This window comes from Theropithecus gelada, chromosome 15, assembly GCF_003255815.1.
Source record: "Theropithecus gelada isolate Dixy chromosome 15, Tgel_1.0, whole genome shotgun sequence".
Classification (NCBI taxonomy): Eukaryota; Metazoa; Chordata; class Mammalia; order Primates; family Cercopithecidae; genus Theropithecus; species Theropithecus gelada.
Genome location: NC_037683.1, coordinates 29370656 through 29388540, shown reverse-complemented (window position 1 = coordinate 29388540; position 17885 = coordinate 29370656). Strand labels below are relative to the sequence as shown.

Below are 17885 nucleotides of genomic sequence, written 5' to 3'. Positions count from 1 at the left end.
TGAGACGGAGTCTCGCTCTGTCGCCCGGGCTGGAGTGCAGTGGCCGGATCTCAGCTCACTGCAAGCTCCGCCTCCCGGGCCTACGCCATTCTCCTGCCTCAGCCTCCCAAGTAACTGGGACTACAGGCGCCCGCCATCTCGCCCGGCTAGTTTTTTGTATTTTTTTAGTAGAGACGGGGTTTCACCGTGTTCGCCAGGATGGTCTCGATCTTCTGACCTCGTGATCCACCCGTCTCGGCCTCCCAAAGTGCTGGGATTACAGGCTTGAGCCACCGCGCCCGGCCTACATGCATTATTCTTAACAAATCCCTAAATAATTCTGTAAGATAGGTATAATTTTTACTAGTTTTATTAAAGTATAACTGACATGCAATAAACTACACATATTTAGAGTGAAAAGTCTGATAAGTTTTGATGTATTTATACATTCATGAATCCATTACCACAATCAAGGTAATGAACATATCCATTCCCTCCAAAGTTTTGTATCCCTCCTGCCTCTTTATATCTCCCTTCTAATCTTCCTCATCCCCCAACCCCTGTACCACTGTTCTGCTTCCTGCCACTATAGATTAAACTACATTTTCTAGAATTTTTTATAAATGGAATTATACCATATGAATTTTTTGTGGTTTCTTTCATTCTGCATAATTATTTTGAGATCATCTATGTTGTGTATATCAACAGTCCATTCCTTTTTTTCAGATAGAAATAATTGTAGATTCACATGCAGTTGTAAGAAATAATACAAGATGTCTTGTTCCCCCCTTTTTTGGCTTTAAAAGTATATTATACTATGTAATTGATAATTTCAATATATGATCTGATTTTGATGTCTAATGTTACTGCTATATCTCACTGATGATGCCAATATATTTTGTGATTTTTGTCTATTAGCATGTGTTTCTCTCAATTTTGTTGAAGGTCTTTGAAGCATGAGTTGAAGTACATTCCTCCAGAAAAAAATGTATTTTCCTCTAGAAAGGATTTACTTTTGTTTTTCTATGTGTTTGGGAGGCACTGTCAACCTGGGACCACTTTAAATTAAATCACCACTATTTTTCAAATTATGTAGGTGGTTGGAATTCTGACTGTAGCCAGGCATGATAGCTACCTTCTGGTTAGAAGTACTTAAGAGAAATGTTTTTTCTTTTCCTCTCTTCCAGCTGCAAGGTAGAAATATGCAAATGTATTCAGAGTTCCATTTGATATGGTGGTTTATTTTTGTATGCTCTTATTTTGATGGTAGTTTGTTGAACTGCCAGTTTTATGTAGGGGTCCCCTATCAGACCTTCCACATAGGATATTTCTTGACTCTACACTACATGTAGACCTCAAAACAAAAGTTCAAAGTCTCCAAGGTTTAATAAAAAGCTTGGAGTGAAAGCCAGCTTTGGTGCTTACTTGCTTCCCAGGATTCCTGTTTTCACTTTGTTTTTGGCCTCCAAATGCAACTCAGTGATTCATTTAAATATTTTTTAAAAGAATACCTTATCCAAAGTTCCATTTCCATAATGGAATAGTTGAGACACAGACAAGAGTTTAACTTTACTCAGATAAATTTTGAATATACATGTGAAATGTATATTTACTTCTAAATTATTTTGTTAAACTATAAACAAGTTTTGCTAAAATGTTATTTATTTATTTTTGAGATGGAGTCTCGCCATGTTGCCCAGGCTGGAGTGCAGTGGCAATCTCAGCTCCTGCAACTTCCACCTCCCTGGTTCAAGGGATTCTCCTGCCTCAGCCTCCAGAGTAGCTGGGACTACAGGTGTGCACCACCATGCTCAGCTAATTTTTGTATTTTTAGTAGAGAGGGGTTTCAACATGTTGACCAGGCTGGTCTCGAACTCCTGGCCTCAAGTGATCTGCCTGTAACGGCCTCCCAAAGTGCTGGGATTACAGGCATGAGCCACGGTGTCCGGCCGTTTTTTTGTTTTGTTTGTTCGTTTGTTTGAGACAGAGACTCCCTCTGTCACCCAGGCTGGAGTGCAATGGTGCCATCTCGGCTCACTGCAACCTCCCCCTCCCAGGTTCAAGTGATTCTTGGGCCTCAGTCTCCCGAGTAGCTGGGACTAAAGGTGCGCCCTGACACTCCCGGCTAATTTCCGGCTGTTCTTAAAATGTTTTTAAATGTCCTTTTTGGAGAGCTTGGGCAACTAAAACTTTTAACATTAGATGTGATTTTTTTTTTTTTTTTTTAACAAACAATTCAATTTGGAAATACAAATTACGTGTATGGGACTGTTTTATGTACTACTTGTATTTCATTTCTTTTCTTTTCCTTCTCCCATGTATAGGAATTACCCAGGAAATCAGCAAGATCCAGATCTTGTCATATACTTCTGCACCTAGCATAATGAACCTTATGGAAGATATCTTGATATTTTAGTTTTAGGCTAAGTTATATATTCTGTTAAGAAATGGTCAAAGAAAATGGATATCCTACATTTCTACTGGTTGTACCTTTTTACAAATACTTTCTATTTTTCACTTAAAAGCAATTAATCTTTACCTGTAAGCAAAAATGGGTTCAAAGGGCTTCTACATCTTTCTAATTGCCACATCATGTAGTATTTATTAGCTGATTCTTCAGCAGTAAGCAAATGACTGAAAAAAAAAAAAAAGAGTTAAAGCTTAATACATTAATAATATTGAGTCTTTTGTATAATAAATTTTATTTTATTTTTTTGAGACAGAGTCTCACTCTGTCGCCCAGGCTGGAGTACAATGGCACTATCTCGGCTCACTGCAACCTTCTCCCCAGGTTCAAGCGATTCTCCTGTCTCAGCCTCCTGAGCAGCTGGGATTAAAGGTGTCTGCCACCACGCCCGACTAATTTTTGTATTTTTAGTAGAGGTGGGGTTCCACCATGTTGGCCAGGCTGGTTGCCAGCTCCTGACCTCAAGTGATCCACCCACCTTGGCCTCCCAAAGTGCTGGGATTACAGGTGTGAGCCACCGCACCCGGCCCAAAATTTTATTTTTAAAAAGTATTTTTAAAGTACTTTTACACTCGGCCGGGCGCGGTGGCTCAAGCCTGTAATCCCAGCACTTTGGGAGGCCGAGACGAGCGGATCACGAGGTCAGGAGATCGAGACCATTCTGGCTAACACGGTGAAACCCCGTCTCTATTAAGAAATACAAAAAACTAGCCGGGCGAGGTGGCGGGTGCCTGTAGTCCCAGCTACTCGGGAGGCTGAGGCCGGAGAATGGCGTGAACCCGGGAGGCGGAGCTTGCAGTGAGCTGAGATCCGGTCACTGCACTCCAGCCTGGGCAACGGAGCGAGACTCCGTCTCAAAAAAAAAAAAAAAAAAAAAAGTACTTTTACACTCAAAATCAAGTGAAAAATTAACTTTATAAATGTGTAAACTGCAGTAGAGTTCTACAGACCAAATATCAAATACAGTACTCACTTCCTCCATCCCTGGGAAAATTTGGTAATTTGTAAACTAAAGTGTTCCTACTGGACTATAAATTACTTCCACCTCTACCTCCCTCAATGGAACCTGGAGCCAGAGAGGGCTGACTTGGGAGAGTTTAGCACTTCCCTCCATAAACTATGCTAGCATCAACCTTATACGCCACCAAAAATAAAAATACAATCTAAGTAAAATTACCATGCTTACCAAGCAAATAGCAACCTCAACAAAAATTTTTATAAAATTGCTGTCCCCAAGTCTAATCCATATAGAAATTCTGGAGCCTCTACTGGTTGAGGATCAGAACTATAAAACAGTCCTCCTCTGGAGATGGCAGAGTCCTAAAGTTTGGTTTAAGACGTTCAATCTTGGTGGGTTTGTGAGTGAGTGATGTGTGTCTGGGTATGTGTGTTTAGTGGTACTGTGGGGAGAAGGGAGAAAATATGCATGACAATCAGTGTAAATTACAGCTAATCGGTAACTATGAAGCTACTAGCTTTGGTAGGGGAAAGACTATTAATTCATAAATCCCTTAATTTGTGTCCCAAGCTTCCTGTTACCATGACTGAGAATTGATTATATTCTGTTTCTCTGTTCATGTGGAACATATATGAGCATGCTAATTATAAGTATTTTGGGCCGGGTGTGGAACATATATGAGCATGCCAGTTAAATTGACAATCTAGGGCAGTGGAAAGCTAGGTTTTATGTCTAAGGCATCCAGGTTACCCACATAATCCAAAAATCTGGTCATGCGGTAGCAAATTTGAGAATCTAGAGAATTCCTGAATCTTACCAAGGTTTCTTTGACAACACCTCAGATTGTAAGCAACTATTTTAAAGTGAAAGGAAGGGGTTATATCTAGCAAGCCAAGTCCAATATAGACACACATTTCACTCTTAATGGAGATTTCTGAAGGCATGTCTGAATCTGATACATTGTTCATAAAAATATATTCACAAGTCAGCAGTTAGTAGGTTAATAAAATCTTATGCCATACAGACTTTTCTTTTTCATCCCATAAAATCTGGCATAGAATCTTATATGTCATAAGCACTAAAAATATTGTTAACTGGGTATTATTTTCAGCCAAAATGTTGTGCTCTGAAATAAAAATAATTGGGACCATAAAAATAAGTTACAGCTACAATAACATTCTTTATTATTTTTCCTTCTTTTTTAAAAAAATTTTAACACCTTTTCTCCTTGTTTTTAGTTTTACAGTTGAGATATACAGTCGTTCCCCCTTATCCATGAGTTCACTATACTCAGTTTCATTTATCTATGGTCAACCACAGTCCAAAATATTAAATGGAATATTCCATAAACAATTCATAAGTTTTAAATTGCACTGTTGTGAGCAGTGCGATGAAATTTCATGCCATCCTACACCATCTCACCCAGGATGTGAATCATCCCTATGCCCAGCATATCCACACTATCTATACTCACTACCTGCCCATTTAGTCACTTAGCAGCATTCTCAGTTATCAGATCGGCTATCACAGAATCACAGTGCTTGTGTTCAAGTAACCCTTACTGTATTTAATAATGACTCCAAAGCACAAGAGTAATGAGGATGGTATTTGTTATGGTTGTTCTATTTTACTATTTTACTGTAGTTATTGCTGTTAATGTCTTACTATGGCTAATTTATAAATTAAACTTTATCATAGGTATCAATATATGAGAAAAAAACAGTATATATAGGATTCAATAACATTCGCAGTTTCAGGCATCCATTTAGGGTCTTGGAACTTATTCTCCCTGGATAAAGGGGGACTACTGTAAACTCATTTTTAAAATATGGATTTTTAAGCGTTTACAGTCACCAAACAAATGGAAGTGATTTATCTCTTGCTGGTAAATGTAGTTGTTGGGGGACAACTTACTTCGGTTATTTCATAGGCTCTAAAACCATTAGCTAATTTGAACGCCTTTTTTTTTTATAACTTTGCCAAATCATAAGTCATTAGTTAAAATTTGTTTCATAAATTCTTTGAGCTATAATAATAACTCAAAGATATTTGAGTTATAACAATAGACATATAACTTACGATTAAAAAGAGCTTATTATGGTTTAAACACTTTTAAAATCAAACTGAAATTAAAGATCATAACATTTCTGCTAGTTTCTGTTTCTAAATATGCCAATCTGCCATAACAGATGGATTAGGGTATATAGAGTAAATAAAAGAGTAAAAGGGCACTAATAAAGACAGTATATGTCCTGCAAATAAATATCTTGCACCTGGTCGGGCGCAGTGGCTCAAGCCTGTAATCCCAACACTTTGGGAGGCCGAGACGGGCGGATCACGAGGTCAGATGATCGAGACCATCCTGGCTAACACGGTGAAACCCTGTCTCTACCAAAAAATACAAAAAATTAGCCGGGCGAGGTGGCGCACGCCTGTAGTCCCAGCTACTCGGGAGGCTCAGGCAGGAGAATGGCGTAAACCCAGGAGGCGGAGCTTACAGTGAGCTGAGATCCGGCCACTGCACTCCAGCCTGGGCAACAGAGCGAGACTCTGTCTCAAAAAAAAAAAAATAAATAAAATAAATCTTGCACCTTAGCAACAGAACTAAAAGTATTTAAACAAAGTATATGTAGTTTCCATACTTGTCCTATGCTCTTTTCAGAATTCATATCTGATATGGACAATTCTTAGTTCATGATAGAACTCTGTATAGCACAAATTTACTCTAGAAGTGTAAATAATTCTCAGCCAGAAGATAAAGATATATTTAGGGCCCTTAGTCTTACACTTTGACACATTCCTGAGACCATTAATAGAAGCCTAAGCAGCCAGTGATGAATTATAGAGCCTTGACTCCAGTTAGTTCCAGTAATCCAAATAGCACTCTCCTCTGGCAGATCAGCTAATTATAATAAGAACTCAAACCGAATACACAGCTCCCACAGTTTCCAGTCCTGGAATAATTCATTAGAGACTTGTAGACTTTACTGTCATTTTCCTGAAAATATGTTATTTTAGGACACATTGAGTTCTAGGTTTATAGTAGACTAATTGTACTGGTTATGTTCCCAATTTTGTAACTGGCATAAGATAGCAATGAAAGTTATCTCAGACTCTGTCAAAGGGCAAGGATACTGGGCTATTAAGCTCTGCAATTTTGGCTCAAACTAGAATATAACGACCTAGCCCTGCAATATCAATTTTACAATTTCAGACTATTCTGTGCAATAACGATGGGGTACTGAACAAGTTTATGAATCAAGCCTTGGTTCTGTATGTCTGGTTCACCCAATACTGAGACCATATTGACAAGAGGTGAACAAGGTAAGTGGATGTCCTCTGTTAGAGATAGGACATGATCCCTGGTACTCTTAGTGAGAATAAACTGATAGCCAAATCTATTGATCAATGATCGTCCACACTGCTCTGTGATCTTTGGCTATTTCTGGCCACAGACCTATGACAAATCTCTTAGTAGACCTCTTAACAACCTTATGAGGTAGATATTATTATTATCCCAGTATTGTAGATTAAAAAACCCGAGGCCCAGAACAATTAAGGTTGCAGTTGGAAAGTGATAGAGCCAGGCAATCTGGCTCTAGTTCAGAGCTTCTAACCACTTATTATGGGCTGAATTGTGGCCCCACAAGATTCTTATGTTGAAGTCCTAATCCTCAGTACCTCAGAATGTGACTGTATTTGGAGACAAGGTCTTTAAAGAGGTAATTAAGTTAAACAGGGCCATTAATACAACATGACTCGTGTCCTTATAAGAACAGGAGACTGGGGTATAGACAATGATGGAGGAAAGAATATATGAAGGCACGGGGACATCTATAAGCCAAGGAAGGAGGTCTTAGAATGAAACCAGCCCGGCTGACACTTTGTTCTTACACTTCTCGCCTCCAGAACTGTGAGGAAATAAATTTCTGTTGTTTAAGCCACCTAATCTGTGGTATTTGTTAGGGCAGCCCTAACAAACTAATACACCACTACATTGCCTTTCATGGCAGTGACTGCCAGTAGGGACTGCCATTAGCAAGTGTCCAGTGGCAATGTCCTAAGCATACTATTCCAATGCCAGGATCTTAAAAAATTTTTAAGTTATTTATTTTTAATAATATATTCACATTAAAAATACTGAAATGTGTAAAAGCCATACTGTGAAAACTCTCCTACCCACATTGCTAGGTTACCTAGTTCTTTTCTGGATACAACCAGTATTACTTGTTTCTTGTGTGCCCTTCTAAAGATACTCTTTGCATATAAAACCAAACCTATACATATATTTATATATTCCTTTTAGTTACTTATTATAGACACTGTACTAGCTCTTAAATTTTTTCATAGAGGTATCTTGGGAATTGCTTTTATATGGAGAGATTTAAATAAAGACTGCTTGTTCTGAATTGCAACTTGGGTTCTAGATATAATCTTTACTTACATTTTACAAACTGGAGATAATGGAAATGTCTGAAGTTCTGTGCATAATGAATTCACTGAAGTATGTTGGCATGTTAGGAATAGAGGAGTTAGTGGCATTTCTAACTCTCCTGGAATATATGAAAATTAAAGTTATGTAAACATTGAATAATATTAAGTAGGCTAGGTGTGGTGGCTCACACCTATAATTCTAACACTTTGGGAGGCTGAGGTGGGAGGATCACTTGAGTCCAGGAGTTTAAGACCTGGGCAACATGGCAAGATCAGTCTCTACAAAAAGTACAAAATTAGCCAGCAGTGGTGGCACATGCTTGTAGTCATAGCTACCTGGGAAGCTGAGCTGGAAGGATTGCTTGAGCCCAGGAATTTGAGATTTCAATGAGCTGTGATTTTGTCACTGTACTGCAGCCTGGGCAACAGAGCAAGACTTTGTCTCTAAAAAAATAAATAGACAAAAATTAAGTATAATATAGAACTTTTTGTAAGCAATTATTATGTTTGGTCATTCTGTTAAAACAAAAATATTTCGACAAAAAGAAATTTGAGTCAAGATATATATAAAATGTCTTAAATGTCCATCTGTATAAGGAATTACATATATATCACATTGTGTCTCAACTACAACAGTGGTGATTTTTTAAAAATACATTGATAGCTAAACTTTATTGAGTTTACTGTGTTTAACATAAATTCCAAGAGCTTTATATGTATTAAGACTTTTGATTCTAACAGCTTGTGTTGTCAGTACTTAGGTGATAGAATTATTTTTATTTCCAAAGAAAGAAAAAATTATTAGTTTTATTTCCATACTAATTACTAGTGATGTTAAACAAACTGTATTATAAAGAATAATTATTCACCTTAATGACTCTGGACTCTAGATGGCCTAGCACAGAATTATACATTTATGGGGTATACTTGAAAAAGTGATTCTCATGTATTGCTAACTACTAAGTGTGGTTTTATTACTTTCATAAGTAAAGCAGTAAACTTTCAAATAGATAATTCAGATGATCCAATTATAAATGTAATTCAGTAACAGTGCCATCAATATAGTTAAGAAGTAACACAATTTGGCATTGTACTGGAACAAAAGATGATTCTAAGATTCCAAATTTGGTAGAATAATAATATTAATGGTAATGATGACATAGAGAATGATATGATTGCTTTGGGAGGTTAAAAATTCAAATTTTTAAAAAATGTGACAGTGGTCAGCAAGATTGCTAATATTGAGATAAAATATGAAATTTCATTTACTGAGCTATAATATTTTAAGGTTTCTATTTTTAATATTAATGCTATTTCCTCCATTCCTCTTCTACAGTCTTTGTAACTGCCATCTATATATTATTCAGTTTTTTTGTTTGTGTTGAGACAGAGTCTAGCTGTTGCCCAGGCTAGAGTGCAGTGGTACAATCTCGGCTCACTACAACCTCCACCTCGCCAGTTCAAGCCATTCTCGTGCCTCAGCCTCCTGAGTATCTGGGATTACAGGCGTGTGTCACCATGCCTGTCTGGCTAATTTTTGTAGTTTTGGTAGAGATGGTGTTTTGCCATATTGGTCAGGCTGGTCTTGAACTCTTGACCTCAAGTGATCCACCCACCTCAGTCTTCCAAAGTGCTGGGATTACAGGCGTGAACCACCACACCAGGCCTATTATTCAGTTTTGATGCCAGTAGAATTCTGAGTTAATAATAGCAATAAATATAAAGGGGCAAATAAGAAAAAAATGACATAGGATTATAACAATCAAATTTTAAACATGGAAACTGACTCACAGTACACCGTATATGTGAATGTACTGTACTTTTACATCATAAATAGGTAATCCCCGATAAGCTCAATGATTTATCAAAATTTCTACCTGGTTTACTGCACTCTTCTGGTTCACTCTGGTTTTGAATGGTCAAAATCTCTGTGGAGCTGAATTTTATGTCCCCGATATCCTCAATTCCATGCTTGTTAGTAAGATCTGAAAAGGAAAAAACTCTACTATTAGCAAATGTACCATTACATTAATTTTCTGTAACCTTGTTCAGTAGCATTTTCCTTTTAAAGTATCTTTATTATTTTATTGCATGTCAATTTTTCCTTTTAGAGAGAAGTAGAGATTTATACTTCTGAAAAAAATGTTAACTTACGTAAATAACTATTCCTCCATGCACACTCCTTGTTACCCTTCAACTGTCAATCAAAATTACCAAAGGAAAATAAAAATGGCAAAATCTACATAATCACTGGAAGGTAAGATAGAGTGGGCAATCCATAAGCCACAAACTTCAAAGAATGAGGTCGCTTTGAAGGGTTTCATCTCTATCAGTATATGATGACTTTCTATGCCTTGCTTACCTGGAACTCTACTTGTCTATATTAATACTGCTACTTTGGCTTTCTTTTTTCTTTCTTTTATCTCCCTTCTTCCCTCCCTCTCTCTCTTCCTTTTTTCCTCACTTCCTCCTTCCTTTCCAGCTGCCTGACACATTTTACCTATCCCTTTTTTATCTTTGGCCCGCCTTCCTTCCTTCGTTCCTCCCTCCCTCCCTCCCTCCTTTCCTTCCTTCCTTCCTTCCTTCCTTCCTTCCTTCCTTCCTTCCTTCCTCTCTCCCTCCCTCCTTCATTTCCAGCTGTCTGACACATTTTGCCTATCCCTTTTTTATCTTCTGGATCTTTTGGCTTTCTTTCTTCCCTCTCTTCCCTCCCTCCCTCCTTCTCCTCCCTAGATGTCTGACACATTTTGCCTATCCTTTTATTTCCCCCTCTCTCCCTCCCTCCCTGCCTGCCTGCCTGCCTTCCCCAGCTGTCTGACACATCTTGCCAGCCCTTTATTTTTTACCTTTGGCTTTTTTTTCTTTCTTTTCTTAAGGCTCAACTCCTGTAAACAACATATGCAGTGGTTTTTTATTGTAAGACATAGATTTTGTATTTTGTTGTTTGAAATTGTGATGCATCTTACAATCTGTATGTGCATTTAGAATGTTTCTTTCTTCCCTAAAAATTCTTAAGTTGATAATACATCTTGCAGTTGGTAGGATCTTTCAATCAGACATATGGTCATTATATCTGCTTTTTAAATTTAATCTACAAATCTATCTCTCTTTTAATAGAGAAGCTTAACCAATTTATATTTACTCAAACAAAGGTGATACTTTCATAATCTTATTTTATGCTTCCAATGCCTTTTGCTTGCTTTGCTCTCCTTTATTTCCATAGAATTAATTATATTGCTCAGAGTTTTTAAATTTTTTTTCTCTGTTAGTTCAGAAGTTATACATGTTATCAACTTTTAAGGGGAACATGTGGAGGATGTGCAGGTTTGTTACATAGGTAAACATGTGCCATGGTGGTTTGCTGCACAGATCATCTCATCACCTAGGTATTAAGCCCAGCATCCATTAGTTATTCTTCCTGATGCTCTTCCTCCCCCTTACATCACCCCCCGATAGGCCCTAGTGTGTGTTGTTCCCTCCACCATGTGTCCATGTGTTCTCATCATTCAGCTCCTACTTATAAGTGAGAACATGCAGTGTTTGGCTTTCTGTTCCTGCGTTAGTTTGCTGAGGACGATGACTTCCAACTCCATCCATGCACCTCTGCAAAGGACATAATCCCATTCCTTTTCATGGCTGTATAGTATTCCATGGTGTGTATGTACCACATTTTCTTTATCCAATCTATCATTGATGGGTATTTATGTTGGTTCCGTGTCTTTGCTATTGTGAATAGTGCTACAATGAACATCCACGTGCATCTATCTTTGTAATAATTTATATTCCTTTGGGTATATATATACCCAGTAATGGGATTGCTGGGTCAAATAGTATTTCTGCTTCTAGGTCTTTGAGGAATCGCCACACTGTCTTCCACAATGTTTGAACAAATTTTCACTCCTACCAACAGTGTAAAAGCATTCCTTTTTCTCCACAACCTCACCAACATCCATTGTTTTTTTACTTTTTACTAATAGCCATTCTGACTGGTGTGAGATGTTATCTCATTGTGGCTTTGATTTGCATTTCTCTAATGATCAGGGATGTTGAGGGGTTTTTTTTCATATTTGTTGGCTGCATGCATGTCTTCGTTTTCTTCTGTTTTTTGGTTTTTTGTTTTTTTGTTTTTTGAGACAGAGTCTTGCTCTGTCACCCAGCCTGGATGGAGTGCAATGGTGTGATCTCAGATCACTGCAACCTCTACCTCCCAGGTTCAATTGATTCTCTTGCCTCAGCCTCCCAAGTAGCTGGGAATACAGGCACATGCTACCATGCCTGGCTAATTTTTGTGTTTTTAGTAGAGACAGGGTTTCACCATGTTGGCCAGGCTGGTCTCAAACTCCTGACTTCAAGTGATCCACCCACCTCGGCCTCCCAAAGTGCTGGGATTACAGGTGTGAGCCTCTGCACCTGGCCGTATGTCTTCTTTTGAGAAGTGTCTGTTCATGTCCTTTGCCCACTTTTGGGAGTTGTTTGCTTTTTTTCTTGTACATTTGTTTAAGTTCTTTGTAGACTCAGGATATTAGACCTTTGTCAAATGGATAGATTGCAAAAAATTTTCTCCCATTTTGTAGGTTGTCTGTTCACTCTGATGATAGTTTCTTTTGCTGTGCAGAAGCTCTTTAGTTTAATTAGATCCCATTTATCAATTTTTGCTGTTATTGCAATTGCTTTTGGCATGTTCATCATGCAATCTTTGCCCATGCCTATGTCCTGAATGGTATTGCCTAGATTTTTTTCTAGGATTTTTATAGTTTTGGATTTTACATTTAAGTCTTTAATCCATCTTGAGTTAATTCTTGTATATGGTGTAAGAAAGGGATCCAGTTTCACTTTTCTGCATATAGCTCGCCAGCTCCCCCAGCACCATTTATTAAATAGGGAGTCCTTTCCCCATTGCTTGTTTTTGTCAGGTTTGTCAAAGATCAGATGGTTGTAGGCATGTGGTCTTATTTGAGTTCTCTGTTCTGTTGCATTGGTCTATGTGTCTGTTCTTGTACCAGTAACATGCTGTTTTGGTTACTGGAGCCTTGTAGCATAGTTTGAAGTTGGGTAGTATGATGCCTCCAGCTTTGCTCTTTTTGCTTAGGATTGTCTTGGCTATTTGGGCTGTTTTTTGGTTCCATACAAACTGCTTGCCTGTTGCTGGTGCATAGGAATGCTAGCAATTTTTGCACATTGATTTTGTATCCTGAGACATTGCTGAAGTTGCTTATCAGCTTAAGAAACTTTTGGGCTGAGAATATCTTATTTTAAATCAATGCATTATCATTAATTTTATAATATATGCATTTCAATCTTTTTTATCAATTAAAAAAGGCTACATCTCAGTTCTCCTATTTTTAGAATAAGAAATTTAGCATATTTTTTCACCAAAACTTTCTCCCTTTCAAACAGATTAATCTAATTAAAGCTGAGATCTTGGGGATCTTAGACATCTCTAAGATCTTAGCTTTAATTAGATTAACCTATGTTTCAAATGAGGTTATAATTGATTTCTTTCAAAATTATCTGGCTTTTGTTTCAAGAAAGCAAGAAACACATATATTAGTTCTCCCCTCTAAATCCTATAGAATGACAGTAGCCATCTATAAAATATATAAAGTGAGGAGAAGGGGAAGAAATATTCATCTACAGTTCAGAGATATTAATAGAATCCTAGGAGATAAAAAAAAATTTAAAAAACTAGTATATAAAGCAGAATGGAGTTTTACTTCTAGCAATAGCTCCTATTGGACCAATCTTCCTGTAGATAGCATTTATAGCTCTCAACAAAATATGTAAAATGACTATCTGAAGGTACTACAGTCTAAAGCATGCAGAAATGGAAAGCAAATTGATACTGAGTAAATTTCCCATTTTTACAGCTTTTCACTTGAAGGGATGATATATTTGGTACTAGCTGGGTCAATTAGAACTTGGATAAAAATCTGCAGTCTTATTATCTTGAAGAATTAGAGGACAGTTCTACCTGAATTAGAGTTCAGAGTTACCACAGCAGCTGGAAGATAAAGGAAGAAAACCAGGAAAGTAGAGAGCAACAGAGGAGGAGCCCCAAACTCTATGTATAAACTCTGCTTAATAAATCTCTGGATGATCCCTGAACTACACATGTATGGGGCAGATTGAAAGCATATCAGCTAAGGTTATATAAAGATTTCAGCTCTTTCCCACCATAGTAGAGACAGAGTTTACAGTTTGAGTTCAGCCAGCCTATTAAAACAAACAGAGAAAGTCAACTCTCTTCAAAGGAACATAGCAAACTAGTTTCTGTAATGTATCAGGTGCAATGTCAGGATACAATCCAAATACATTTAGTAAAATGAAGAAACAGGAGCATGTGACTCATTCTCTACAAAAAATATGTTACTGGACACTAACCATGAGATGACTCAGATTTTGAAATTAGTATCCAAAGATTTCAAAGCAATAATAACATAACATAGTAATCACTATGCTAAAGGATGTAAAGAAAAATATGGTTGTAATGAATGAGCAAATAGACATTCTTAGCAGTGAAAGAGAAACTATAAAAAACAACAAATGGAAATTTTAAAAGAATATCTGAAATAAAAAATTCACTGGATGAACTTAACAGAAAATTAGAGGTGACATAAGAGTCAGTGAAATTGAAGACAGAGCAACAGGAATTACCCAATCTGAAAAACAATAAGAAAAAAATTGAATAAAAATGAACAGAGGCCAGGTGCAGTGGCTCATGCCTGTAATTCTAGCACTTTGGGAGGCCAAGGTGGGAGGATCACTTGAGCCCAGGAGTTCAAGACCAGCCTGAGCAACATAGTGAGACCCCATCTCAACAATAAAAAAAGAAAGAAAGAAAACATGAACAGAGCTTCAGTGACTGTGGGACAATTTATCTACCTAGTTTTTAAAAACTATATATCTTTGTATTTTTGTTATAAAATATAATTCTGTGGTAATCAAGAACTACTCACAAAGCAATAAGCTTGCTCAGTTGCCTTCAATGATGAATTCCACTAAACATTTTTTAAAAATCAACATCAATTATTCAGTCACTCCTAAGAATAGAAGTAAAGTGAATGATGCTTAAGTCATTCTATGAGACCCATATTATTCTGATACCAAAACCAGACAAAGACATCGCAAGAAAATAAAACTACAGACCAATATTTCTTATGAATATTGACACAAAATTAATAATCTGGTAAAAAAAGTGGGATTTATTGCAGTAATGCAAGGTTGATTGAAAATCCCAAACTCAGTGTAATATACCATATCAAAAGGATAAAAAATTTTAAAACCATGATTATTCAATAAAAAATAAGAATTCTAAAAATAATTTAAAATCCCCAACAAAATACTAGTATATTGTATTTGACAGCCTATTACAAGGATTATATACCATGATCAAGTGAGATTTTTTCCCCCTGAGATGCAAGGATACATATGCAAATCAATAAATGTGATACACTACATTAATAGAGTGAGGGACAAGAACCATATGATCATCTCAGTAGATGCAAAAGGGCATTTGACAAGATTCAATACCCTTTCATGATAAAAACTCTCAAAAAATTAGGTATTGACAAATACTGCCTAATATTACCACTTCTATTCAGAATCTAAAAAGCCAAACTTATAGAAACAGAGAATAGAAGAGTGGTTACCAGGGGCTAGGGTGTAGGGGAAATGAGGAGAAGTTGGTTAAAGGGTATAAACTTTCAGTTATAAGATGAACAGGTTCTAGAGACCTAACATACAGCATGGTGACTATAGTTAATAATAATGCATTGTACACTTTAAATTTACTAAGAAAGTAGATCTTAAATATTCTCATCACATTCAAAAAGTAACTATGAGCTGATGATATGTTAATTACCTTTTTTATGGTAAACATTTCACAATGTACATGTACATCAAAATATGTTATACACTTGAGGTATGTACAATTTTGTCACAAAAACACTTCCTTAAAAAATTCAAGTAATCCCAAAGGCAGAAAAGGAGGAATTGAGAAACATAAACAAATGAGACAGCTTATAATTCAATAATAAAAAGAAAAATAACCCAACTAAAATGGGCAAAGGATCTGAGGAGACATTTCTCCAAAGAAGATATACAAATGGCCAACAGTATGTGAAAAGATGTTTGACTTCCTTATCCATCTGGAAAATGCAAATTAAAACCACAATCAGGTATCACTTCACACCTAGTAGGATGGCTATAAAAAAGTTATATAATAACAAGTTTTGGAGAGGATGTAGGTAATTGGAACCCTCACACATTGTTGGTGGGAATGAAATAGTGTAGTTACTTTGGAAAACAGTCTGGCAATTCCTCAAAAAGTTAAACACAGAATTACCATTTGATCTAGCAATTCCACTCCTAGGTATAGATCCAAGAGAAATGAAAACATGTGTGGACAAAAACGTGTACATGAATGTTCACAGCAGGATTACTTTTAAGCTAAAAGGACAGCCTAAGTATCTATCAACAGATGTACAGATAAACAAAATGTGTTATAGTCATACAATGGAATATTGTTTAGCCATAAAAATGAAGTACTGATACATTGGATAATGTATAATAAATTTGAAAATATTATGCTAAGTGAAATGAGTCACAGATCACATATTATATGATTCCATTTTTATTGAATGTTCAGAGTAGGCAAATCCATATAGTTTTCCTTACACTTTGAGCATGGGAAATAGGAAGGGAGTTATGGCTGGAGATATCCCTGTAGCAGGCAATTTTATTGCTGTACTAAGCAGTTTTATTGTTATCACAACCCAAAGGTAGCTGGAACACTGCCTACCCCCTGAACTTTCAATAGTGTGTATAACTTTCCTTGTTAGAAGTCCTCTGTGGCAGTGACTCTGTTTTACTTAGTACAGCAGCCAAGTCAAGTGAAGGTTGGGAGTTTAACAGTGTAATCACTCAGTAAAGTCATTTGTTGTCCTTTACATTAGCATTTATGGAGCTGAGATTTTCGTCCTGCCAATAAGCCTATGGCCCACCCTGCATTTTGAGATCTACTATATTTGCAAGTTCTGGTATGGAGTTGATCTACTTCCCCAGGTTGGCTTTTCATTCCCTTGCTTTGATTTGTAGGCTGAACAGTAATTCCCTAATTTAGTTTTAACTGTAAGAATTCCTTCAAGTCTGTGGTCTGTTCATGGCAAGCATCCCTGTTCTCAATTGATATCACAGATCCCCCTTCCTTTCTTCCATGATATTATATTTCATTGATCACTTTAAATGAAATTTATGAGAGGGCAGTTAAATATTTGGGCTCATACTGTCATTAAAAATAACTCAATAATATTTACTAAGACTAAATGGGATGAAACCACCTCAGTTCTAAGTTATGACTCTCCTAGTCACCAACTCCACGAATCCTTACTCTGAGCTCTTTATTGTGAGCCTCTCCATAGTTAACTATTGTCAGTATAGAAGTTAATAATGTTTTATTGTTTATAAGAAAACAACTCTTTAAAAAATGTGTATAGTCATAGGTGTTTTAGTTTTATTTGTATAATTATCTTGAAATGGTTAAATTTCAGAGAAGTTTCAAACCTGGAAGTCATATAAAGAGAATGACAGCTGGGCGTGGTGGCTCATGCCTACAATCTCAGCACTTTGGGAGGCCGAGGTGGGCAGATCACCTGAGGTCAGGAGTTCAAGACCAGCCTGATCAACATGGTAAAACCCCGTCTCTACTAAAAATACAAAATTAGCTGGTGGTGCATGCCTGTAATCCCAGCTACTTGGGAGGTGGAGGCGGGAGAATCGCTTGAACCCAGGAGGTGGAGGTTGTGGTGAGCCAAGATCTTGCCATTGCACTCTGGCCTGGGCAACAAAAGCGAAATTCTGTCTCAACAACAACAACAACAACAAGAAAATGACAGTGAGAAAATAATCTCATCAAAAGTAATACTGAGATTTCAACATATAACTTGCAGAACATTTTTACAAAATTTGGAGGTTCAGAAAAATTTTAATAAACAAGAACCTATGTAACAAACATTCTTAAGTAGTTTTTACAAGTAATACATTTTAAAA

The 17885-nt window shown here is 36.9% G+C and overlaps 1 protein-coding gene across 2 annotated transcripts in view; it reads right to left on the bottom strand.

Moving 5' to 3' along the window:
• Positions 1-17885, bottom strand: part of C15H9orf84 (chromosome 15 C9orf84 homolog) — a 106569-nt gene that overhangs the window by 51094 nt on the left and 37590 nt on the right. For both annotated transcript variants that reach the window (XM_025359850.1, XM_025359851.1), the window contains 3 exons: positions 9716-9823; positions 7849-7957; positions 2519-2613 (listed from right to left, as the gene is read on the bottom strand). In XM_025359850.1, coding sequence (XP_025215635.1) covers positions 2519-2613; positions 7849-7957; positions 9716-9823 — 312 coding nt within the window. The remainder of the gene's footprint in view (positions 1-2518; positions 2614-7848; positions 7958-9715; positions 9824-17885) is intronic.